Source organism: Rhinopithecus bieti, unplaced genomic scaffold (assembly GCF_001698545.2).
Source record: "Rhinopithecus bieti isolate Rb0 unplaced genomic scaffold, ASM169854v2 scaffold_3874, whole genome shotgun sequence".
In the NCBI taxonomy this organism is placed as follows: domain Eukaryota; kingdom Metazoa; phylum Chordata; class Mammalia; order Primates; family Cercopithecidae; genus Rhinopithecus; species Rhinopithecus bieti.
In genome coordinates, this window is record NW_016804362.1 from 1,218,457 (window position 1) to 1,245,254 (window position 26,798).

At 38.6% G+C, this 26,798-nt stretch overlaps 1 protein-coding gene across 1 annotated transcript in view; it reads left to right on the plus strand.

The window, feature by feature from the left end:
• Positions 1-26,798, plus strand: part of LGR5 (leucine rich repeat containing G protein-coupled receptor 5) — a 157,424-nt gene that overhangs the window by 62,685 nt on the left and 67,941 nt on the right. Inside the window, exon 2 of the mRNA XM_017867508.1 lies at positions 13,826-13,897. Within this exon, the coding sequence (XP_017722997.1) occupies positions 13,826-13,897 (72 nt within the window). The remainder of the gene's footprint in view (positions 1-13,825; positions 13,898-26,798) is intronic.

Here is a 26,798-nt window from a genome sequence, read left to right on the forward strand (position 1 = left end):
AGACTCCTTATAAAAAAAAAAAAAAAAAAAAAAAAAAAAAAAAAAAAACCGTAAAAATCAAATAGTAACTTACTTGTTTTGTTTTTGGCTACATGACAAGCCCTAGTAAGAGAATATAATGTTGCAGGTTGTGCTAATTTAAACTGTGAAAGAGTTCCCTTTTCTGTTAGTTCATACTGAGTGGTTACAGCATATTCTGTTTGGTATCTCCTTTGTATATTTTTTGGCATAAGACCCATTAACAAAAAGTATTAATTCAGGATTATCTAATAGAATGTCCCATAAATCAATGTGAGGGGTCAATAGTTGAGATACCACACTCACACATTTATGGTTTTCTCCATCATTAGGCAGAGGTAGCAAAGTGACAGGGCTAAGCAGAGATTACAATATTCGAGATGCAGATTTGGAGGTTACAGGAGATGTAAGACTACATAAGATGTTAGTCTGCTTGGGTCTGACTGGAATCTAATAAACTTATAACTGTATGTGGGACTCGTAGGTACAGTTTCATTTCCTGATACTAGGTCAGATGAGGTTTCTTCTAATTTAGCTGCTGCCGCCACTATTTTCAGACAACTTGAATATGCTCTGGCCACTAGATCTAACTGGAGACTCTAAAAGCAATCATTGTCTTTCCCCTCGTTCCTGAGCCAGGACTCCCAAGGCCTGATCATCATGTTTGTAAACAAACAATGTAAAACATTTTGTATAATTCAGGAGGCTTAAAGCTGAAGGCTCTTGTAAGGCCAGTTTTATTTGATGGGAAGTTCATGACTACCTTCCCATAGCAAAGACTTTGATATGGTTTGGCTGTGTCCCCACCCAAATCTCATCTTGAATTGTAGCTCCCATAATCCCCACATGTCATGAGAGGGACCTGGTAGGAGGTTAATTGAGTGATGGGGGTTGATTTTTCCAATGCTGTTCTCATGATAGTGAATAAGAGATCTGATGGTTTTATAAAGGGCAGTTCCCTTGCACATGCTCTCTTGCCTGCCACCATGTAAGACGTGCCTTTGCTCCTCCTTTGCCTTTTGCTATGATTGTGAGGCCTCCTCAGCCATATGGAACTGTGAGTTCATTAAACCTCTTTTTCTTTATAAATTACCCAGTCTTGGATATTTCTTCAAAGCAGTGTGAAAATGAACTAATACAGACTTTAAGACAGATTTTTTTGTAAGTTTATATGAGGGGATGCCAACAGAAAAGGTTGAGGACCCAAGTTTTATAGCATTCCCAAAGTCCAAGGAATCCTTTTAATTATCTCTTAGTCATGAGTCTAGGGAAACCTTGGATTGACTTTTTTTTTTCAGGTGACAGGAAAATTCTCTTTTCAGTCAAATCATGTCTTAATAGACCTTTTCTTTAGAGAATAAAGTTTTCCCACAGAGGCTTTATGTCCCTTGTAAGGTAATGGTTGTAAGAAAGAAGTTGAATCTATGACAGAGTTTTATTTGGTAGAAGAACATAACTATAAATTATCTACATGTTAAATACAGTAGAATTTCTAGGAAATTGTGAGATTGACAGGTCTTGGTGTAATGCCTGAAAAAAATAACATGAGGCATCAGTGGACCCCTGTGGCATTACAGTCCAGGTGTATTGCTGGTTTTTCCAAATAAAGGTGAACAAGTATTGGCTCTTCTTATCAAGTGGAATGCTAAAGAAGACAGAGCAGAGATCTATCACTGTGAATCATTTGGCAGCTGTAGGCACACTAGATAACAAAGTGTTAGGATTTGGAACTACAGGAAATTTGGGAATTATAATTTTATTTATTGTACACAAGTCTTGAACAAATCTCCAACTTCATCCATTAGTTCTTTTAGCTAACAGAATTAGAGTATTATAGAGACTAGTACAAGTAATTACAAGTATTTGTTTTATCAACTCCTCTACAATTGGTGAAAGTTCTTGGATTGCCTCTAACTTTAGAGGTAAATGGAGAAATTTAGGCAATGGCTTAGAATGGTCTAGTTGGATATTTACAGGTTCAGGATTTGCTATTTTTTTCTGTCAGTGGAAGAGGAAGCCCACAGATATTGGGGAACTCTGGAAAGGTTGGGGTTGGTATAAGTTTGGCTTTCAATGTTATCAACTCCCACTTGTAAGAACAAAGCAGTTTAGGTTCAGGAGGATCAGAGACTTCTAGGGTTATTTCTCCTTCTGAAGAGAGCTTTATGTGTCTTCTCAGGTTAGAAAGCAAATCTCATCCCAGTACCTATACTGGAGAGGTGTCACATAGTAAGAAGGCATGCTTCTCTGAAACTAGTTCAGCATTTCAGCTGGTTTAGTGATAGGAATTCTATGAACTAGATTTGAAACCCCCACCACAGAAATATTTTTTTACTCCAAGATATCTGTTGGTTTTTTAGGATGGGGTTTAAAGTCGATAAGGTGATTCCATCATCCACCAACACTGTGTATACATGACTCCCCACTGATCTGGATCTGAGTTTCCTTAAAAACATAAGGGTGTTATAGGAAGTAACTTACCAGAGAATCCCTCAGAACCCCATTCATGTTAATTATTGTCTTGAGAGTCAAAGCGTTGGGAATTTTCTCTAACAGAGGAAGTTAGAGACTGATACTAGAGTGGACAATCTTTTTTCCAATGGCCTATTTCTAATGATGGCAGACATCTTAAGGTACAGGGTTTCTTTGTTCAGGACCTCTTGATTTTGAGTTATGATATGAATGAAGAGGCCCTCTTGGACTTTGTCCCTGTAGCTGTTGCAGCTGTAAACATAGAAGCCTTTGATATTTTTTCTTTCAGCGTTTCACCTTTTTCTTGTTCTAAAGTTCTCTAAAAATGTTCAACCATGATGACTAATTCAGCTGTATCAGTAACTTCCCATCCAATCTTTCATTTTTTAATCAGGTCACCAAGCTTTGGTCAGAGTCCATGGATGAATAAGGCTGTAAGAGCTATTTTAGTTTCAACAGGAAATTTTCCCTGCTGTATTTTAAGACCAGAATATTTAACAAATCTAGCTTGTAATCAGAAACTAATTTATTTCTTTTTCTTTGTATACATAGTTGAATAATGGACCAATCTTTTGTGGGAAAACAATAGGGATTATTTCCAGCAGTTTTCAGCTGTTTTCTGGCATCATTTTTACCATCCCTAGAAGTAACTATTGAAGAGTCAGCAGTCCTTTCCTCAGGCTTATCCCATCTTGCTCTTTTTATCCATTTGTGTACATCTCTGTGTCTTAATATTATGTGTATAAACTGATATAAATCAGGAAATCCAAGGTCATAGACTCCTATGAGAATTCTCAATTCCTCAGAAAATTTTTGTGGATTTTCTTTGCAATTTGGAAAATATTTTGGCTATGGCTCTGAGTTCAGTTTTTGACCAAGGAGTAAATTATTTATAAGAACCAAACATTGTTATTCCTGAGGGCCTACTTTATGAAGGAGCCCCCCCCCCCAAATTTAAAAAAAAACGTTAACTTCCCTTTCTCATCTTTGTTCCTCCGATAAAAACGTAATTCAGCAAAAGGATTAGTAGGTTTAGGAAGAAAGAGATGGGTTTCACAAGGATGTGAATTTAGAATAATAGGTAGAGGAATGAATAAGGCAAGGAAAAAAAAGTCACCATCCAGTTACACATAATTTCCCTTACTTTTTGCCCTCATTATTGCTTAAGCTTTTTCAGTTGTCTATTTGATTTAGTAAATAAGCTTTTTTTTTTTTTTTTTTTTTTTTTTTTTTTTTTTTTTTTTTGAAGACAGGGTAATGCTCTGGTCACCGTAGAAGCTGGAGTGCAGTGGTGCCATCCACCAAACTCACTGAAGCATTGACCTTCTAGGCTCAAGTGCCCATCTCAGCCTGTTGAGTGGCTGAGACCACAGGCATGGGCCAGCTAATTTCTTTTTTTTTTTTTGGAGAGACTAGGTCTCACTATGTTGCCCAGCCTGGTCTTGAACTCCTAGGCTCAAGCAATCCTCCCACTTAGGCCTCCCAAAGTGTTGAGATTACAGGCATGAACCATTGAGCCTGGCTTTAGTACAGAGTCTTTTAGAGAGGCAATTTTGGATCAGCTAGTTCTTTGTAAGCCTCTGTATACCAACCAAAAACTGCATGCCATTGTTTCTGAGGTATTTAGGATCCATTCTTTTCCATTATGTCCCATAAGTGAACAATTTTATCTATATTAAAATTTCCCCAATGCGGCCACTGCAACTTCTAATTATTTCTTGTAGGCATACCCATTTTTCTAGAAAGGCACAAGTTTGGGGTCTATAATTTCTAAACATAAAATTTGATGGTGTTCCCAGCAGAGAAGTCCCAGACTCCTTAGATATTGACAAACCCATAATATTCTGTCTTTTTAAAATCTATCTACCTGAGGCTTCCAACTACAAACTCAGTCTAGTTCCTATTGAATACCCAGTTTAACCTCCAGATCCCAATCTGGATTCCAGATCTATTCTCTGCACTAGTGTACTAGACTGGACCCAGTCTAGATTATGTCAAGCACTCAAATTTGATCTCTGGGTCCAACAGGGAATAAAATGATTCAGATAAACTTGGAGCGCTCAGGACGCAAATTGTGGAACTTGAAATCTGAGAGGGACTTAACCAGGACCTCCAGATGCAGTGAGAAAGCAGTGAGCTCCATGGACTCAGCAGGTACCTTTTGCCTGGTTCCTTGATACACCCAGTGGCATGGTCCAAGGGTGGGTGGGGTGTCTCCTTTGAATCCCACTTCTGACACCAAACGTAAAGAAAATCTAAAGCACAGTAAAATTTTAGAGTTTATTTGCGTAAGAAGTAATTCATGAGTTGGTGAACACCAGACCAACAGAGGTTTCGCATTCCAATGCAGAACATCAGAGGCAAGCATTTATGGGAAGATGCAAAAGTAAAACAAAGAAATCTGATTGACTTACAGTTATCTTTTGGGGAGGGGTACTTTTTTGGGAAGTTCTTAGTCACATAATTATATCTTAGTTGGCTGCTTCTGATTAACTAGAGTTAAGTTTAATTTCTGTTCAACATAAGCATTTACCAGAAATGACCCCAGTTAAGTTTAGCTTATATCTGAGTGTGACCCCAGTCAGGTTCCACCTATATTTGCAATTTAAGCTAGAGGAAGGTTACTTTTAAGCCCTAACTGGTTTTATTTGCTCAGAAAGTTTTCAGGCCTGGTCTCCATTTTAATTTTACTTTAACATTTCTCATAACAATTTTATGAAGTAGATACTATTATCTCTATTTCACAGATGATGCAGATGAAGGAACTGAGGTACAAAGATGTTAAATAACTTGCTCAAGGTTACTTAGCTCAGAAATATCAAGGCCAGAACTCAAACTAAGGCAAAATATCTACAGAATACACACTTTTAACTATTACACTATTAACTCTTTCAAAAGAATTCCTTTGAAACCGGAGGAGAAATAATATTAGAAAAAGAGAGTAATATTAGAAAAGAAAGTTTACCAGCCTTTTCCTTACATATCAGTGTATAGTTTCACTTGTTACAGCAAGTATGTTTTACTTCTAATTCAAAAGTCATCAAATAAGATAAAATGTTCTGCTGTTTTGCAAAAAAAGGTATCCTGATGGTCAAAGTCATATGAAAGGATGCTCAGCTCTATGAAACATGAGGAAAATGCAAATTATAACCACAATGTGATATCGCTATACATGCCAAAATGACTAAAATAAAAAAGAGAAAAAGGCCAGGCACGGTGGCTCACGCCTATAATCCTAGCACTTTGGGAGGCTGAGGCGGGTGGATCACAAGGTCAGGAGATCGAGACCATCCTGGCTAACATGGTGAAACCCAGTCTGTACCAAAAATACAAAAAATTAGCTGGGCATGGTGGCACGTGCCTGTAGTACCAGCTACTTGGGAGGCTGAGGCAGGAGAATGGCATGAAACTGGGAGGCGGAGGTTGCAGTAAGCTGAGATCACGCCACTGCACTCCAGTCTGGGCAACAGAGTGAGACTCCATCTCAACAAAGAGAGAGAGAGAGAGAGAAATGATACCAATTTTGGTGACAACAAATGGAAACTATTGGATATGAAATAATTGGTATTCTTATAGGCTACTTGCGGGAGTATAAATTGATATAACCACTTTAGAAAACTATGTGGCAGTATCTATTAAAGCAGACATATGCATATACCAATACCCAGCAGTTCTACTCCTAGATATGTACCTAACAAATACGTACACTTATGAATGTTCAATAAATTTGTTTAAGAATATAGCAGTACTGTTCATAACAGTCACAAACTGAAAACAATCCAAATCTCCATCAACAGTTGAGTGGGTACATAAATTGTGGTGTGATGATAAAATGAAACACTATATTGCATTAAGAAGGAATAAAGGGCCGGGCGCAGTGGCTCACGCCTGTAATCCCAGCACTTTGGGAGGCCGAGGGAGGCGTATCACGAGGTCAGGAGATAGAGACCATCCTGGCTAATACAGTGAAACCCCATCTCTACTAAAAGTACAAAAAATTAGCTGGGCATGGTGGCAGGCGCCTGTAGTCCCAGCTACTTGGAGGCTGAGGAAAGAGAATGGCGTGAACCCGGGAGGTGGAGCTTGCAGTGAGCCGAGGGCGACAAAGCCAGACTCCGTCTCAAAAAAAAAAAGAAGGAATAAAGGATTGCTAGGTGCAACATAAGGATAAATCTAACCAATATAATGAGTGAAGAAGCTAGACATAAAAATGTCTATAAGTGATTTCATTTATAGAAAGATTAAAAACAAGCAAAACTAATGTAAAGTGTTAGATGTCAGGAGAATGATTACTTTTGGTGAGGAGCAATGAATGGAAGAGAACATGAGGGGGTTCTGAGGTGATGCCAATATTCTATTTATTGATTTGTGCTAGTTCATAAGGTGTGTTCATATTGTGAAAATTCATCAGGGGCCAGGCGTGGTAGCATGCCTGTAATCCCAGTACTTTGGGAGGCCAAGGTGGGAGAATCAACTGAGCTAAGGAGTTCAAGACCAGCCTGGGCAACACAATGAGACCTCATCTCTACAAAAAAAAAATTAATTAGCCGAGTATGGTAGTGCAAACCTGTGGTTCCAGCTACTCAGGAGGCTGAGATGGGAGGATAACTTGGACCCTGGAGGTTGAGGCTGCAGTAAGCCATGATCATGCCAGTGCACTACAGCCTGGGTGACAGAGTTAAACCTTGGTTGAAAGAAGAAAGAAAGAGAGAAAGAGAGGAAGGGAGGAAGGGAGGAAGGGAGGAAGGGAGGAAGGGAGGAAGGGAGGAAGGAAGGAAGGAAGGAAGGAAGGAAGGAAGGAAGAAGGAAGGAAAATTTATCAGGCTGGAGACAGAATTTATGCATTTTCCTGTATATGTTATACTTCAATAAAAAAAATTCTTAAGGACACAGTGTTTTAGAATTAAAATGATAACATTTTAAAGTCCTGGAAATAATACTATTCATACTATAATAAAATGCTACTCAAGCCTGCATCTTGCCTTTTGAGATTCACAAGAAGCATATTATCTCTAGAAGTATATTTGAAAAGTGATCGATTAAAAAGTGCTGGAATGTCTCCAGCCTAGATCCATTGTTATCAAAGGTATCTGGCAGAGAGCTAAATGTTACTGGATCTCCAAAGACAAATTTAAAATGATTGTACTTAGAAGAAATAGGAATTACACTTTGCTGCCAAAGAAGTAAATATTTGTCTTCAACTGTGGTGAGATTAAAGAAAGAGCATCCATTTTTTGTTTGTTTGTTTCCTTAATTTTTTAAAATAGTAACACTATAAGAAAGGGCTTCCTTATTCACTGATTCAAATACCAAATCTCAACTATGACTGAATTTTAAGATGATGAACAAAGTATCTACTTTAGTCATCTCCCTCACAACAAATCCATAGAAATGATAGGAAAGATACTTTAGAATAAGAATGAGAAGAAGGAGAAAAGAAGCGGGGAGCAGAAGGAAAAAGAGGAGGAGAAGCAGCAGTTAGTGGCACTTGGGCATGGGGGTAGAAGGGCACCTTTCAATGAATGAGAATCTTTGAGGAATCCCTAGGAAAGAAAACAAATAGGATCAACTGAAGAGGGAAACTTAATTACAAGCAAAAACAAACATTGTGAAAGGTGAGCAAAACTCAAAGAGAGTTTGCTTCCAAGAGCATTTTATTTCAGAACAGTTCTATACCTCATGCTCTTAGAGGCAGTATAGCCATTTGTCCAGGCTGCTACAACAAATTAGCATAAACTGGGTGGTTTAAACAACAAAAACGTATATCTCACAGTTCTAGAGGCTAGGAAGTCCAAGATCAAGGTGCCAGCAGATCCAGTGTCCTCTGGGGGTCAGCTCCCTCAGTTTTCAGTTGGCTAACTTCACACTGTATCCTTAACATGGTTCCATAGTGTAGTGGTTAGTATGTCTGCTTTACGCACATTGTATCCTTAAATGGCAGACAGTGGAGCTCTCTCATATCTCTTATGAGGACACTAATCTCATCACGGGGGCTCCCCTTTCATCACCTAATTACTTCCCAAAGGCACCATCTCTGAATATCACCACCTTAGGGATTCAGGGTTTAGCATATGAATTTGGGGGAACACAAATATTCAGTCCATAGCACACAGTAATGTGCTGTAGTATGCTAAAGGGGAAGGGATCCATAAGGAAGGCTAATAAGGAGGAAGGTATAGGTGTGGTAAGCAGGGGACAAAGAATATCCTTGGTAGTCCAAAGAATCCCAGTTATTTCCATGAAGTAAGAGGACAGGTGCCCCATAAGCATGATGGGGGTGGTCATTGATGAAGAGGTTCAAGGCAGCAGTTCCCATGGGAGTAAGCTGAGCAACAGCAAAGCACAGAATTGGGCACTGGTGTTACAAACACACAAAGACCGTGAATTTATAGTCACCGATCTGCACATTTATGAGTTTTTGTTTTTTTGTTTTTTTGTTTTTTTTTCTGGTAGCACTCAGTATCCTGGGATAATAACAGAGAAGATGAAGGAATTGTGGTGTTTTCCAGAGCTGAGGTTTTCCAGGAAAGTAAAACAAAAGACAGGGGTTAGGGAGTTGAGAGTGTTGGTGACATGGTGATCCAGGAGATCAACAGCCTAGGTTTTGGGGCTAAGATGAGCTTTGATACAGGAAGTATCAAAGGACTGGAGGTTGAAATAGAAAACAACAAAGATGGAAAGTTAAGAGGTTGTGTGAGAATGACAAGGGTCTGTTGAACTAGATCTTGAATGGCCTTGGAAGAGACATGGGGGAGTGGTAATTTGGATTTGGAGAGGACAATGCATTCCAGGGAAGAGAACCACACGTGTAAAGACACATGCAAAGGGAAACGGTAAGAATTTCCATGTAACTAGACCACACGTTGCATGGAGGAAAGTGGCATGAGATCAAGATGGAAACCCACATTAAGCCAGATTGTGAAGAGCCTATGGAGTTTGGGCATCATTTCCTCCCAGAGGCAGGAGCCAGCAGAAGTTCTCAGATAGCACTGTGCTGTATGGCTATGGCTGGACAGGTTGTATCCTGCACAGAGACTCCTTCATGGGGTCTAAACTCTAGGCTGAGCTCTGCTTGCCAAGCCATTCACCCTGCTTGCTCTGTAGCTGTTACCCCAGGAGGAAGAGGATATTTTCTTTAATTCTCCAACCCCTCAGGAGAGGGAGTCCTCTTTTAATTCATCTACCTGAGGGGCTGCATTTCTTTTTGGCTAGCAGTGGCTCTGTGTAGAGTGATGAGCAGACAGACTTCTCAGGGCGACTGCTCTGGCCATGGTGTAGAAGATGACCCAGAATGAGGAGACACAGTAAACATGGAGAGCAGAACAGTTTTCAGCAGTATTGCCTTTGGCCTAACCAAAGGCAGACAAGAAGAAAGAAGAGGGGCCAGATCCAGAAGCGAACTCTGTAGTGCAATTAACACCAGGGGCTTATGGACGTAGGATGGTGGGAAAGGGAAAAGTTAAAGATGACTCAGATATATTCTCCACTGTGTTCCTAGAATAAAACCTGACAACATTAATGCTCAATTAACATCTGTCAAATGAAAAAGAAATAGAGCTGCAAGTAACAAAAACATTTTTAAGGGAAAGATACTGTCTGCTGGGATGGAACCCATAGGAACTCATAAGAAACAGTACCTTTCGTCATCATAAGCTTCCTCAATTTCAAGTGAGTTGCAAAGGTCAGAGAACTGGCCTGAAAATTTAGGGTTACTCCAGGCAGTTGTTTTCAGTCCTGGCTGAGCATTCCAATCACCTGAAAAGCTTTTAAAAACTCCAGTGCCCACAGTGGATCAACTAACTCCAAAATCCTGGGGATAGAACCTAGACATCAGCATTTTTTAAGACAGAGGCTCACTCTGTTGCCCAGACTGAAATACAGTGGTGGGATCATGGCTCACTGCAGCCTCAACCTCCCAGGCTCAGGTGATCCTCCCACCTCAGCCTCCTAAGTAGCTGGGACTACAGGAACACACCACCACATCTAGCTTTTTTTTTTTTTTTTTTTTTTTTTTTTTTTTTTTTTTTTTTTGTAGAGACAAGGTCTCCCTATATTGCCCAGGCTGGTCTCAAACTCTTGGCCTTAAGCAATCCTCCCACCTCAGCCTCCCAAAGTGCTGGGATTACAGGTGTGAGCCACTGTGCCAGTCCAGACATCAACATTTTTTAAAGCTCCTGGGGTGGTTCCTATATATAACAACTGCTCTCATGGAATTTGCAATGTCTATTCTAGATTTCTAGATGTGATCAGTAGTATAGCATAGATAAGCGGTGGATCAGAGACAGAGCAGAACGGTTTAACTTATTTGACCATCTTGTCACAGTGGAAATCAATCATCCATTTCTTACAAAATCCTTTTACATAGTGACCACTTCTTCAAAATTAATTTCTACATCTTGACAAAACATCAAGAAATTCATTATGTGGCTTCATTGATTTTTATGAAACTCAATCATGGGCAAGATGTGGTTTTAAAAAAACAGAGCATTTTAAAATAATAACTTAAAGAGTAAATAATGCACAGGCTTGGAAATTATTTTAAGACCTCTCATTTTCTGCTAAGGTTATATGTGTACCAGGAGTCAAAAAGACCAAATGCTATAGAAAATAAAAGGAACAGTTTAAAATAATCTGAAGGTCAGAATGAAGATATTTTGCAAAATTAGAAAGGTGGTACACAAAATAAAGAAAGCAAAAGCAAAACAAAACAAAAAACCCTAAGGCCTAGACCTAGATTCTAGGCCTGGGCTTTCCCCCTAAATATTGCACTGAAACTTAGAGGCCACCTCACCTCACTGAGCCTCATTTTCCTCATCTATAATAAGCATTCTCACCTGGTGAGTTTCAGTCCTCTCTAGCAGCCAAACATTCTCTGTTCTATCATTGTAAGTCAAAGATGAGCAGGCTAAAAGTAATTTAAGCCTCACCATTCTTGATATGAAGGCAAGAGGAGCATTGCTTGCCAAAGACAAGGACCCACCCCAGGCCACCGCTGTTTTTACTGATCCACAACAGATAAGAATTTCAGAGTAAAGTCTGGAAACTTTTGTAGTTATTTAACTATTTCTGTTAAATCACATAATAAAATATTGAGCCTTGTATTTTGTATATCTTTGTATTTTATTTTATCTTGTTAGTAATCAATTTTATTATAGTTTATAATAGTGTAAGTCCACAGCAAATTAGAAATTTTAAAATTTCATCTTTCACCATGGATAGTTTGGAATACACTAAGCTGGAGAATCATAATTGCATTTTAACATCAATGCAAACGTGCACACAGAAGGGAAAAAAGCAAATGCAGGCAAATTAATTTTTACCTTGCCTATTTTGAATTTTATTTTAGAGGCCCATTTCATTTGGTCTTAGATCATGGCTATTAAAAGTTATTTTCGGCCGGGCGCGGTGGCTCAAGCTTGTAATCCCAGCACTTTGGGAGGCCGAGACGGGCAGATCACAAGGTCAGGAGATCGAGACCATCCTGGCTAACATGGTGAAACCCCGTCTCTACTTAAAAAAAAAATACAAAAAACTAGCCGGGCGAGGTGGCGGGTGCCTGTAGTCCCAGCTACTCGGGAGGCTGAGGCAGGAGAATGGCGTGAACCTGGGAGGCGGAGCTTGCAGTGAGCTGAGATCAGGCCACTGCACTCCAGCGTGGGCGACAGAGCGAGACTCCGTCTCAAAAAAAAAGAAAAAAAGAAAAGGTTATTTTCTGCTACAAGTTTATATAAACTGCTAGAGGCTTTTTAAAAGAAAACAGCCTGTATTAGAAAACAGGTGGTAAGGGGTTGGTTGGAGATGGAGTTTCGGAGTTTCGCTCTTGCTGCCTAGGCTGGAGTGCAATGGTACAATCTCAGCTCACTGCAACTCACTCTGCCTCCTGGGTTCAAGTGATTCTCTTGCCTCAGCCTCCCAAGTAGCTTAGGATTACAGGTGCCCACCACCATGCCCAGCTAATTTTTGGTATATTTTAGTAGAGATGTGGTCTCACCAATGTTAGCCCCAGGCCTGGTCTCAAACTCCTGACCTCGGGGGTGGATCCCCACTCCTCAAGCCTCCCAAAGTGCTGGGATTATATGTGCATGAGCCACTATGCATATAATGCTATGTTCACTAACATATATTCACTAACAGATAATAAAATTAATAGCAATTTCGGGGTGGTACCATACTCTGAAACAATTAATAAAATATTTTATATTCTTTGCACATTATTGTGACTTTTTAAAGGCAAAGAGTGAATGATTCTTCAATTCTTAGCGTCATTGATGTAAAGTCAATATTTGATAAAGGAACCAAAATGTTGCGAATGGAATCAGCTGATTAGGTGCAATGCATGTGTCCACTTTAATAAAAGCAATAATTCAGGTTGAAAAGAACTTCATTATCTTTTCTCAAGATAAATTTTAATGCAGGCCTGGTCTGAGAATACAATGCCATAAGTTCTGAATCTTCAGGTTCGTGCAACAAGTCATTTCTTAAGTGACCTTTAGCTGACTACATAAAATCTGAGTTGGTCTTGATTAGAATCTGTCCAGCTGTCAGTCTTTTGGCCTCTGAGATACAGAGGGCATATATCCATGATGCTGTGGGGTTATATAAGAGACAGTAAAGAGATGGGGGGGGAAGAATAAAATATAATTACACAGAGTTTCATTTAAAACAAAAATTGATTGAGTTCTGCCTAAAGTGGCTTGCTGTTTCCTGTGCCAGGAACTACTGTGCAGGCCCAGCAGGAAGTGTGCTACAGAGCGGGATCACCTTACACCCTCGTTTTATGGTTCATTTCACTTATTTAATGCAATCTGAGAACCTGCAAAAGGAACATGTTAGAAGGAGGGAATAGGCTTTTTGTCTTGTTTTGTTGTTGTTGTTGTTTTTAAGTTTCTTTGAATCAAAGCATTTGTTTTTACAAGGTGCTTAAAGTCCCAGAGAGACAGGACTTCTAGAGTTGCACGATGAAGACATTTCTCTTTGTCACACAATTTAAAGCAAGACACAAAGTTATGTCTAGAGTTGAGTTATGTCTGTTTCCTTTGCTGTCCACTCACATAATTTTAAACATAAAGAATAACAACCATGCCCATGAATGGCCTAAATCATTTTGAATTCCATGTAAGTTCCTCCTACGGTCTCTAATTTGATAGAGAGCCCATGATGTTGCCGGGAATGTTAGAGAAAAGGAATATATTTAAGACGTAGAATAGCGATTCATTTGTCAAGCAGAGGAATGAGTTCATTTTACTATATTGTTTGGAAATGTGTGAATTGAACAGCTGGATTTCCTTGTGGTGGCATTCGCTGCTCCTCACACGCTGTCTGTTTTCCCCTCCAGAGACCTCAGTATGAACAACATCAGTCAGCTGCTCCCGAATCCCCTGCCCAGCCTCCGGTTCCTGGAGGAGTTGTAAGTATCACTGTAGTCTTGATGCATCCAGTCAACACTGGGCACATTCTTGTGTTTGTCTCTCATACTTACTGTGGGAACCAGATAAAACAAGGCAGAAAACCTGTCAGCACCAACAGTTTCGGAACATGAGGAAACACTTAGTTGGGAGGGGGCAAAAATAGAATTGCTTATGATTCTGGAAATCAACTTATAAAAGAGTTTACCATAAGGCTACAACTTTCTAAGGTGAGACTGAGCCAAACAAATTAAAATTTTAAAACAAAGCCTGTTTAAAAGAACTGGATAGCTCTTTGGAAATAGTTAAGCAGCAGGATATTAAAAGTTTGAATACTGGTTCATGTTTATTAAAATCGCAAGTAAAGCTATAATCAAAACCAAAAACTCCTGCTTGGTTCAGCTTGTGACAGGGAGAATTGAGTCCACATTTGTATAGCACCAAAACTTCTTGTCCTAATCACTTTTAATTACTATTTCCCTACTTTTAAATTTAGCTTCCCCAAGGCTTCAGTATAAAATGTGAAATCCACAGAAGATTTAAAACTGGGCTCTTCCAAACACTAAAATAAAACTAAAAAAGGAGGAAGCTAAAATTAGTTAATGATGCACAGAGGAATTTTGATTAAGTCTAGTAACCACTTTTCACAAGATGAAAAGAACTGTGTAAATCAAAATCTGCATTTAAAATTCACTTGATCCTTTTACGCTTTTGAATGATGGGGATAAGGAGGTGATATCCCATCACAGCCCTGGTGTAGAACGTTTGGCATCATCAGTTGAGTCAGTCCTCTGACTGTTGATTAAAGGAACTGTTTAGGTAACGACCTCTTCTGAAAATATTTTCTTTATAAATCCTGAAGTCAGAGTCTAATTTGGGGGGTAATTTAAATTATTAATGCACCCCAGAATCTACCATGGGAGGTGGAAAGAATGTTTCATCATAACCAAATTATACTACATTAATCATTTTCTCAAGAGAATAAGAGGATAACATATTGAAATTTCTCCCCTCTGGAGTTTTATCTATATTTATTTTTGACGGCATTATGTTTTATGAAATGCTATCGTTTTACTACTGAAATCAGTTGCATGTGATCAAATTGATATCAAGGGTTATGGTAGGGAATCTTAGATTTCTAGATTGTACAGCAAGTTTTTATCATTCAGGGAATGGATTTTCACTCTAGGTCCTAGGCCTTTTTTTTTTTTTTTCCCCCGCCTTCTCTTTTGTCTCAGGACATTTCCATCGCTAGGATTTAACCTTCATAGGAGCTGGAACAATGTCTGTCTTAGTCATGGCTGGTACATAATAAATAATCTGTAAATTTTTAATGAATGAACTAATGAGAAAGCAAAATATGTAAAAGGAGTTTCTTATACATGTTAACTGCCTAAGAAAAAAGTAACAGATTTTCATTGACATTAGTCAACACTTTTAAACATTATTTTAAATAATTTCCAAACATCAGAATTTTAAAAAATTATATCTGCCTTGTTCTCCCTATACTGTCACAATTAATATACAATAGTTAGCCCTGCTTACCCACCATATTTCTAAGGTATGCCCTTCCTATCCTTTTCCCTTTAATTCCCTTATAATATCCTATGGCAAAATGCTTCCCTTCTCCCCCAACACACACCTCAACTTTAGACCACAAGCTGAATCAATAAATAATTCACTTCCCCAAGGACTTTGTTTAATAGATTTCCTCTTTCAGTGACCCAACTCATTCAAAATAACTCCTCTTTCTTCATGAGGTGAATATTAATTCTGTTCCAAGGCCAGTTTTTAAAAAGATAGTTGAAAAAAAATCACAAAAAAAGCAATGGTGTTTGGGGAGAGAACTACCATTTGAAAATGCTACTACTAATACTTTTCTGCATTGTCTTATTTTTATCTCTCTGGAAACTTCATCAAGTATCTTGACCATAGAATCACAGAATTTCAGAAATAAAGGAGACCCTTTAAAGACTATTCATTCCATTGCCTCATTCTGTTCTGGAATTCTTTCTGCTAAGCCGGCTGACTTGCTGAATTTAAAATCAAGACTGCTTTTCCATATATAATTCTGTGCTGCACCTAACTGATGTCTTAAAGACATCATTATTCATTTAGTGGCAAAAGAAGTTAGTATTTACGAAACCTGGAAAAATGATCAACTCTTCTTGGTTTATTCCTTTGTTCCCAAAGCTAAATTTAGGGGTTTGGGGAGGTTCTATGATTTTTTGTTTAAAACAAAAAATCCTTTAACAGAACATTTTTATTATGCTGTTGATTGTTTCTGGTAGACATATGCTTAAGTCTATATTCTCTTTTAGGCTATACGATCTTCAAAAATAATAATATAAGTGTAATAACAACAATAATAGCTTACTCTGTGCCAATCACTGTTGAAAGTGCTTTACACACATCATTTCAGCGAATTATAACCCCATAAAGGTAGATATTATTATTCCCATTTAACAGATAAGAAAACTTATATACAGAGAAAATAAGGAACTTGCCCAACATAATGGAGTTGGTATGTATCAGAGCTAAGATTCAAACCTAGGTCAAAGCTAAGATTCAAAATGACTTTCAAAGCCATGCTTGGAAAGTGGAGGGAGGTTTGGAATTGCGCATGGTTTATTTGTGCTTTTCTTTTCTCCAGTAGCACCTAGCACTGTGATTTCACAGTAGTTTGCATAGTGGAACACTTTTAAATGCTCTATAAACTGAGTTGTGTAGTGATCAGTGTGTATATACGTGTCTGTGCATGTGTCTGGGAATGAGAAAGAAAGCAATAAAGAGCTGTCTTCCCAGAAGGAAGAGATTGGATATTCAGGTTATTAATCTATGACTATTATATACTATCTATGAAAAAAGTATCATCAGAACTTTCAGGTGTAGAATTTCACCAATCTAGCATTGTTCAATAGGTCCAAAAGAGTCTTAGATCGTATTTTGTACATGTAAGTACATATACTTAAGCACCATGTTTATATAGCATATATTTTACTTGAACTAATAAACAACCACCCATACAGCTAGATAGAGATGTTAACTCTCTGTCTCTCTTTCTCTGTGTGTGTGTGTGTGTGTGTGTGTGTGTGTGTGTGTGTTATGACAATTAGGACACTGTATGAAAATGTTAAGTCTTTCATTCAGCTTATTCAGCTCATTTTTGTGCTTTATCTCTTTATACATTAAATATGAAACTGCCGCTGATACTATCAATAATATTAAGAAACCCCCCACCATAAAACTCAGTCTTTAAAAATCACTATCAACCGGGCGTGGTGGTTCACTCCTGTAGTCCCAGCACTTTGGGAGGCCGAGGCGGGCAGATCACAAGGTCAGGAGATTGAGACCATCCTGGCCAACATGGTGAAACCCACCTCTACTAAAATACAAAAAAAAAAAAAATTAGCTGGGTGTAGTGGCAGGCACCTGTAGTCCCAGCTACTCAGGAGGCTGAGGCAGGGGAATCGCTTGAACCCAGGAGGCGGAGCTTGCAGTGAGCCAAGACTGGGCCATTGCACTCCAGTCTGGCGTCAGAGCAAGACTCTGTCTGAAAAAATAAAAAATAAAAATAAATCACTATTAATAAAGTGACATTACCACTCTTCCCCTTAGCTCTAATTACCTGATACATCATTTCCCTCATTTAATTTCTTTAACTATATTATAAACTGTGCAGATAGCCATGTCATGGTTCACCTCTCATCCATGGCTAAGCCTTAACAAAGGTGTCACAGTTCAAAATCCTGTAAGAATCAATAAAGTGCTAGAGGTATCCACTGACTTAATGTTTAAAAATGCACGTAACTCAGCCGGGTGCAGTGGCTCACACCTGTAATCCCAGCACTTTGGGAGACCGAGGCGGGTGGATCACGAGGTCAAGAGATCGAGACCATCCTGGCCAATATGGTGAAACCCATCTCTACTAAAAATACAAAAGTTAGCTGGGCGTTGTGGCGCACACCTGTAGTTCCAGCTACTCAGGAGGCTGAGGCAGTAGAATCGCTTGAACCCAGGAGACAGAGTTTGCAGTGAGCCAAGATGGTGCCACTGCACTCCAGCCTGGTGATAAAGTGAGACTCAGTCTCAAAAAAAAAAAAAAAAAAAGCATCATAACTCTTGATTGAATGACGAGTTACAGAAAGTATTTAAGAAGAACAGCCATCACGGAAAATTGTCTTCCTCTCTCCTTCCTGACAGTCTAGAACACTTGTTACCTATGCTGCAAGTTTTTGACACATTTCAGTCTTATTTTGTATTTGTTTAGCTTAGTTTAGTTTAGTTTTGTTTTGTTTTGCTTTGTTTTGTTTTGTTTTTGTGACTCTACAAGGTGACCAGATATGCACAGGCCAGTTGTCCTTCTGGTGGCAATGTGCTTGTGCATAGAGAAGGGGAGTCTTTTTCTTTTGCAAAAAAAGAAAGAAAGAAAAGCAGATCTAAATTAGGGAAGCTGTATTGCATAGAAAGAAGAGCACAGAATCTAGATCCAGAAGCCCAGGATTCCCATCCTGGCTCTGCCACTTACTAGCTGATAATCCACTTAATGCTCACTAAGCCTCGGAAGAGAATGGTGCTGCCTGCCTTTTAAGGTGTTTCCAAGAATCAAATGAAAGGATGATGAAAGAATGTTGGTAAACTATATTCTGTATATAGAGTTGTATTAGGAAAATGAAAACACCTTCCAAAAGATTTTAACTCCCTATGTTCTTATTTCATGAGCCTGATTTTGCAGGAATCTCAGGGATCCTGGACTTGAAAAACTGTTTCCAATTCTGAGTTTTAACGGATATAGGCAACGATTGCAGATAGTTCTTTACTATTTTAATAACCTGAGAAATCATTGTATTTCCTTCCAACAGTATCTCTCCTCCTATTTACTCAGTTCTAGGTACTTCCGTTAACGCTTGCTATGTGGACAAATAAAAGATCCTACATTTGATCCATCAGAGTGTGGTAGAGATGTTAGCAGCTAATAGCAGATGGTGACTATTGCTGGCATCTACAAGTTACATTAAACTTAGCTTGGCAGTCTGACTAAATAAGGAGGGGGGAACGAATTGTTACCATTTAAAATTGTCCAAGTTAAAAGCCTTTATTTCCAATTAGCATTTAAAAAAATCTTCCCAGATTCTAGTGCTATTGGAATCAAATACTCGATTTAGAAAAGAAACATGAGAAGCTCTAGGGAGGTCTGTTTTTAAGTTACTATTGTTCCCTGGAACTGTTTGCTCATATTATGGTTGGACATGAAGAATCTCTACATAAATAGTAGATATCTATTATTACAGATGAAATTTGTAATGAGAGATCACTAAACTTTCTGAAAGCATAATCTAGGCTTGTTACTTCTACTTCCCCAGCATGTTACTGAAAATAGCGTCTGTATAGCTGTCCTGACTGTCTTTTGAGGTTTTTTTTTTACTGAGAATCAAAGGAAACAATGATCAAAGAACTTTGGTAACTATAATCCACATATTGAGTTGTGCTCATAAAATAAAAACACCCTCATGCCCATGAATAATCTTCAGGCCCTTGGCCTTCTCACAGTGATCGTCTCCTGTCTTCATAGATCTGACCATTGATTATAAACACTGCCTCCTTGAAACTCAAGTGTTATTTCATGGCACTTATTTTGTATGGGTAGTCTTCCAAATGGCTATACATCCAGTTAGATATAGACATTTAGATATCTGTCACTGTGTGTATGTGTGTGTATATATATATACACACACATATATATGTTTGTGGTGTATATCTTTTGTTATGACAATTAGGCCACTGTTTTGAAAGTGCCCTACCTCTCTGCCTCCTTTTTCTCCTTAGCATTCCATTCTCCCCCACACCCTATAAAATGTAGACATCCCTCATATTTTCCACTTAACTTTATTGTCTCCTTTTTCTATACTTCCTCCATTCAACACACATTTATGAAGCCACCGAGAACATAAGAGCAAATAGGACTTGCTGTGTTTGTTTCATTCATTCATTCAGCAAGCCCCTGCCCTCAGGAAGTTGTCAACTGAGTGGAGGAGACAAATAATAAGCAAGGACAGAACTGCATATGATATATGCTAATTGTGACAAGAGCAGTGAATAACACAAACATGGTATAGATAGGGAACAAATAACAAGCGGTGAGAAGGAGGGAAGCCCTCTCTAAGAAGGTGGTGTCTAAACTGAGATGAGAAGGTGCAGGAGGGATTGGAACTTGAGAGCTGCGATACAGTGTTTCAAGCAGGAGAACAGTGTGAGCAGAGGCCTTAGGTGGGAAGAACGTGATGTGTTTGCGGATCTGTAAAAAAATCAATATGGCTGGAGCAGAGTAAGAGAGAGGGAAGTGATGTGGATGCAGTTGGAGAGGAAGGAAAAGACCAGATCGTGCAGGGCCAGTTAAGCCATGTATGGAATTCAAATAAGAGCAACGGGAAGCCATTGGAGGATTATGTGCAGCTAGCAAACCTATAGGATTTATGAACCTAAAAGATTTCTCTGATTTCTGCATGCAAAATAGATTGGGGAATTATGGAAGCCAAAGGACCCAGTAGGAGGCTACAATAGGTGTCTGGGCAAGAAACTCATGACTTTCTATATATAGATGACCTCCAAAGCTATGTTTCCAGATCAGATCTCTTTTGCCTTTGATTGCCAGGCCAATGGTTCTCAACATATTGTCCCTGGACAGTGGTGCACTGGCACCACCTTGTCATTTATTCTTTATCTAAACTTGCTCTTTATATGAACTTGCTTTTGAGAAATACACATTCATGTGCCCCCACCCCAACTTGGTAAATCAGGAACTCTGGGGATTAAACTCAGAAAACTGCCTTTAACAAGCTCTCCAGGTGATTCTGATGCATGGTAAAGCTTGAGGACCACTACCCTAGGCTAGTGACTCTTGAAATCTAGTGACATCAGGATCACCTGTAGTGCTTGTAAAACCACACATCTCTGGGCCCCACCACAGAATTTCTTCAGCAGGCTGGGGATTGGGAGGAGAAAGTCAAGAATTTGCATTTATAAGCCACTTCCAGGTGATGTCAATACTGCTGGTTTAGCTACCACATTTTGAAAATCCCCAACTACTTAAGTGACACCTCCACCAAGTATCTTCCAATACTTCAAAACTCAACATGTGCAGAACAAAGTTCAATCATGTGTCACCTGCCCAGCCTCCCACAAGCATTTTCTCCTACCTTGCCTGCTTGCCACCAGCATTCTTATTATCCAGACTTGTGCCTGCCCTGTCAGTCATTTGCTGTCATTTTCTTCTCCTACCTCCTATATTCAGCCAATTTTCAAGTCTTAAAGCTCATAATTCCACCTTGTCTTTCCTGTTTGTTCAGTCGATTTTATCACCACCTAGTTCGGGTTCTCATTGTCTCATTTGGGTAACTCGTTTTTTGTTTGTTTTATTTGTTTGTTTTTTAGACGGAGTCTCACTCTGTCACCCAGGCTGCAGTGCAGTGGCACAATGTCAGCTCATTGTTACTTCCACCTCCTGGGTTCAAGCAATTCTCCTGCCTCAGCCTCCCAAGTAGCTGGGATTACAGGCACCCACCACTGTGCCCAGCTAATTTTTGTATTTTAGTAGAGATGAGGTTTCACCATGTTGACCAGGCTCGTCTCAAACTCCTGACCTCAAGGATCCGCCTGCCTTGGCCTCCCAAACTGCTGGGATTACATGCATGAGCCACCGCGCCTAGCCTGAGTATCTGTTAAAATCCGTTAACAAATCACCTGTCCTAATTCTCTCAACAATTAATGAATTAATCATTGTTTCTGGGGATGGAGACCATGAAGGTCTTCAGGTGATCTTACAAATATTAAACAGAGAGAACTACTTTAAAGTTTCCCATCCTTGAATATGCATTAGAATCGCCTAGCACAGTTTTAAAAGCTACTAATGACCAGGGATTGTCCCCAGAGATTCCGATTTAATGGATCTCAGTGGGGACCCAGACATCATTTTTTCAAAGCTCTACAGGTAGGCTGAGAACCACTGGAATATATGAAAGCACCCTAACAGACAAAGACAGTCAGGGACTCATCAGTTGGTTGAACATAGGGACTAAAGGGAAAGTATAAGGATGAGAGATGACTCTGAATAGGGTTATGAAATCAGGTGTCAGGAGCCTGGTGAGGGACAGAAACAGGGAATTCAAGGGAAGAACTGATTTTGGAGGCAAGAAGATGCCCAGTTCTGGATATACTAAGAGTAAGGGGGCGGCAGGACATCTAAATGGGAATGTCAGTAACATTGTTAGAATGTAAGTGTGAAGCATGATGGGTCTGTTCTAGAGATAATGATTGGAGAGTAGTTTACGAAGAGGTGATGGTTGAAGTTGCTGGGTGGATGAGAACCTTGAGAGAGAACCTTGAGAGAGGTCTGTGTTTCCTGGTGTAGTTTTTCAGTCTACAATAAAATCACTGGAACTGTTTATTAAAAATGCAGATTTCCAAGTCCTTCTCCCAGAATGTCTGGTTCCCTGGGTCAGGATTGGGGCCTTGGGGATCTGAATTTTTTATGGCTTCTAAGGTGATGGCAATGCACACTAAAATTTGAGTACCACTAAGCAGAGCAGAAAAAAAGAAAAGGTGTGAGGACAGAAACTTGAGGAACATCTATGGTTGGAAGATGAAGACTAAAAGAGAGCCTAGGAAGAGGAAGAAGAGACGACCAGTCATAGCGGTAAGAGTAGTAAGATTGTGCTGAATCTGAAAGGCAGTCAGAGGAATTTAAATAAAAAGCAATGGGCAATGGTTTTCTGATAGCCAATGCCTCAAGTGATACAACCATTGTGTCCCTGCATTTTCCTGTTTTAGGTCAGGGTTGCTCCTAACCAACCTAAGCTTCAGACCAACCTTCCTTTAACCAGAGTAATAATTACAAACCCTAAATTTGGGGTCAAAATGCTATATTTGAACCAAATTTTCTTCTATGAACTTTTCTACCTAGTGTGAGCAAATAACCACTCTTTGGCTCATTCTGCTATTTGTAAATAGAGATGATGCCAATTGTTGAATGTGATTGTTTTAAACAAATAGTACCATGCTCATAAAGTACTGAATATTGTGCCCTAGCATTTATGAACTGTTTGATAAATGGTAGCTACTCTTTATATGCCCAAAAGCACTATACGTAGCATATTGAAAGTGCTCTAAGAAATTGCTGAATTTAAGTTTGATATGTAACAAAGAAGGAATATTCCTCAGCTGTTTCTAATCTGGTTCTATAATGACTAGCTATCTTGGAATAGTTATGCCAGACCTGAAGCAACTGCAGCAGTATGGCCAGCTGCCTTTGGAAACAAGATCAAACGATCAATAAATATCAGTTGAGCTCCCTGCTCTGTGCATGCAATAAGACTCTTGAGTTTAGGAGTCTATAATCCGATAGACTGCTTATAAAAGGGTAGAAAATGAGCTAGGCATGGTGGTGCGTACCTGTAGTCCCAGCTACTAGAGAGGCTGAGTTGGGAGGATCCTAAAGTCCAGGATCTTAAAAAACAACAACGACAACAACAACAACAAAAGCAAACTTTAAAAGAAAGGGTAGAGGATAGAAAATCAACCTTTATAGGCTAGATTTTATAGAATGTATCTTATAGGAGAGCTGACTGTTAACTGAGATGGTTAAGGAAGATTCCATGAAGGAATTGAAATTGAACTCTCTTAGTCTGGTTAAAGAAACCACAGGGCCCTATGCACATTAAAGGATCTCCTTAATGACTTGAAAGAGTTCATTTACTTGGTCCAGTGGTCTTAGTCCTTAACAATTCTTAGCCCTTGAACCTTGAAATCTGAATATTTTTTATTATATCAAATAATGAAAGCAAAATGCACAGCTCATGAATACATAGTTTAAGAAAGGAAGCCTTTTGACTGGATTTCACAAATTGGATATGCTTGACACAATGACGGCAGCACTTGAGGCATTGGCTAGAACAATGGAAGGGGGTGGATACAGTTTTTGAAAATTGCAATTTTTCAAGGAGTATTGGGAAAGACATTTTCTTCTCAAATGGGAAGAAAATTCGTTGATGAAATGTCATGATTCTTGTATCCAAGGCACTAAATTGGCTTCTGCAAATCTTACCAAAGATGAACACAAGAAGGTTAAGTTCTTATGTATCTGTTCCCATCTGACCAGCAGGGGCACCTCGTAAAACAACACCTACCATGGTGGGCTTAGTCAATTATTGCTGTCATGCATTACTGCAAGTTGAGGCAAATTACATCTTACTATAAGTTTCATCATATTTCTGATTCTTCATATGACTCAGATACTTGGCTCTGTATGGATAAACCAAAGCCAAACCTATAAATGTAGTTGGCCCGAAAAGTAACAAAAGCAAATCAATTAATTGAATTGAATCATGAATATCAATTTTAATTGACTATTATTATCCTGGTTTCATCACTTATGTATCTTTTGAGAGTCCCTAATTATATTATCATAGTTTTGGCTAACTTTATTTAGGACAATTTTTTTCCAAATGAGAATATTTTGATACTTTATAAAAGAATAAAAGACTTTTCAGAAATTTTACATTTAAATGATAGTTTAACAGCAATTAATTATTCAGGTAAATTACAACTCTAAAGAGTGGGAAAATTCAGAAATAGTCACAGAACTGCTGAAATCAATATTGGAAAATCACAGAGAAGGAAAACAGCACCAGAAAACTGGAAATAGGCAACTACCATCCAGATCTTTAGAATGGAAAAAGGGGGAAAATTATTACCATTAAGCCTGATAGCCCTCATCAAATTTCTAGAAGAAATTAATTTAACATTTATAGAGTGTATGCCCTTTCACTCTCGTGTGCTTTGTAAAAGTTGGAAAATAAAGCGACACTTTCTAGGAGCCAGCATGAATTTACTAAGTAGTCTGATGAAACATTTTCTTTTAAATCACAAGAATTATGATGTTCAAGTTAATTCTACTCCAATTATTTAAGTAGCACTGCTATTACATAGCTTCTGTGCTCCATAAGAAGACTAGACTACCTTTAAATAAGTAAGGAGAGCGACAATGTTTTTCACTTTACATAAAACCTTTCGGAGCTTTGGTGTCTTCGTCTACAAAATGTGAACAATAATAATCCCTGACCTACTCAGTGATATAAATTATGGGAAAGTGCTTTTACAATGTTAATGACATGTTATAATAAAGTAATCTTACAATAAACAAGAAGAAGAAAAGGGAGGAAGAGGAGACTGAGGGAGGAAAACTAACAGTAGGAAATGCAAGTGTAATTTTTTAAAATTGAGGGTAGAAAAGACTTTCATGAAAGAACCCTTTCATTTCTTTTAATGTAAGGGAAATAAGGCCCATGGAAGTTAAGTAACTTGTGTTGTCTCACAGCAAGTTAATGGTGAGAAGGAAGAAAATCAAAAAGGGAAAGAAAAAATATAACTAAATTAGAAGTCAAGAAGAAATTTGGGCAAGAACTGACCCAGGAGGCCTAGTAGATCTAGCCAGGCCTTCTCACTTAGCTCTGAAAATGCTACTCAGCCAAGTGGACCCATGTTGGATCATAGTTTCCTGCACAATAATTTCCCAAGGGTCTCAAATGCAAGGTCAAATGCCCCTTCCATCCTCAGTACTCCCCCAATCTTGTACACATACCTCTCCCTATGTCTAGAGAGGAAAAATTAGACCTACGTATGATTGCTTTGCTCTCATCCCTCCGTTTTACAAAAGGAAGCTACAAAATATAAAATAAAATCCTTTAAAGATTCAAATTACTTTAGCAATTCAAAGAAAATTGTACATTCTCCAAAATACTGTAGATGGTTTTTACAGCACCAAAACATCTACCTGTTTGATTTATTGAAATAGGAATGTGCCTATTGTCTTTTGTAACTTAATGGCTTTTTTCTTTTAATAGCAATTAAGTCAGTAAAACTAACAATGGTGGGATAATATGAGTCATATTTGTGAGCAAATGATTAAGGGATAAAAACTTTTAAAAATATTTTTTAATTTAGAAATGACAAGTTTTTTTTTTAACAAGTTTATCATCTATTACAGAACGCGAAGATTGATGAAAAAAATATTCCCATGAAATGATCAATTTTAGAGAACAGCGTTTACAAAAAAAAAAAAAATTCCTGCCAAATGTTCATGTTGCCTCTCTAGGGTTGGAAAATAATTGCTTAGCAAACTGTTAGTTCAAATCATCACAAGAAAGATGTGTGTGTTTCTTCCTATTTGTGTACTGTGACCACATTTGAAAGCCTGTTTTATTCCTATGTTTGCATGCATTTCGGTTTTAAAAGTACTAAAGCCACCCCACATGGTAAAGAAATAAAAGGGAAATGATTTCCTTAAATTGCTGTTTTTGTCAATGAGACAGATCTGTCACCAGCCCAGCAAAGAGCTAATAGCAGATCATAAATTCCTTTGCTTTAAGACAGACCGCCCTGATATCACAGGTCAGTGGTTCCACAGGTTAGTTCCGAATATAGACTCAGGAGACCGAAAGTCCCTGCCCAAAAAAGAAAACCAATTTGTGTGAAGTGAGTTTCAGGAAATGTAACAGAAAGGCATTCACCCTAATAATAATTTAAACTAGTTTTAAAAAAAATAAAGTTTTATCTTCTCCTTTTCATTCCCAAAGTCACTATTTCAAAAACCATCCAGCTATTTGATGATACTGTCACAGCAGTGAAAGCTGATAAACACCTAGTTGAAGGCTATGTTTTAGAGCTCACAAATGCACTGTTGAAGTCCTGACTGTGAACAGGAGAGTTAGGGGCATTTTGACCAAAATAAGTTATGAGTCAGTTGAGTCTGATCAATTAAGCTGTCTATGATGGTCAACCAAACCTGAATCTGTCTTAATTCAAAAAGCAACTTTTTTATATCACATCATGCCCATTTCATTTGCTTCA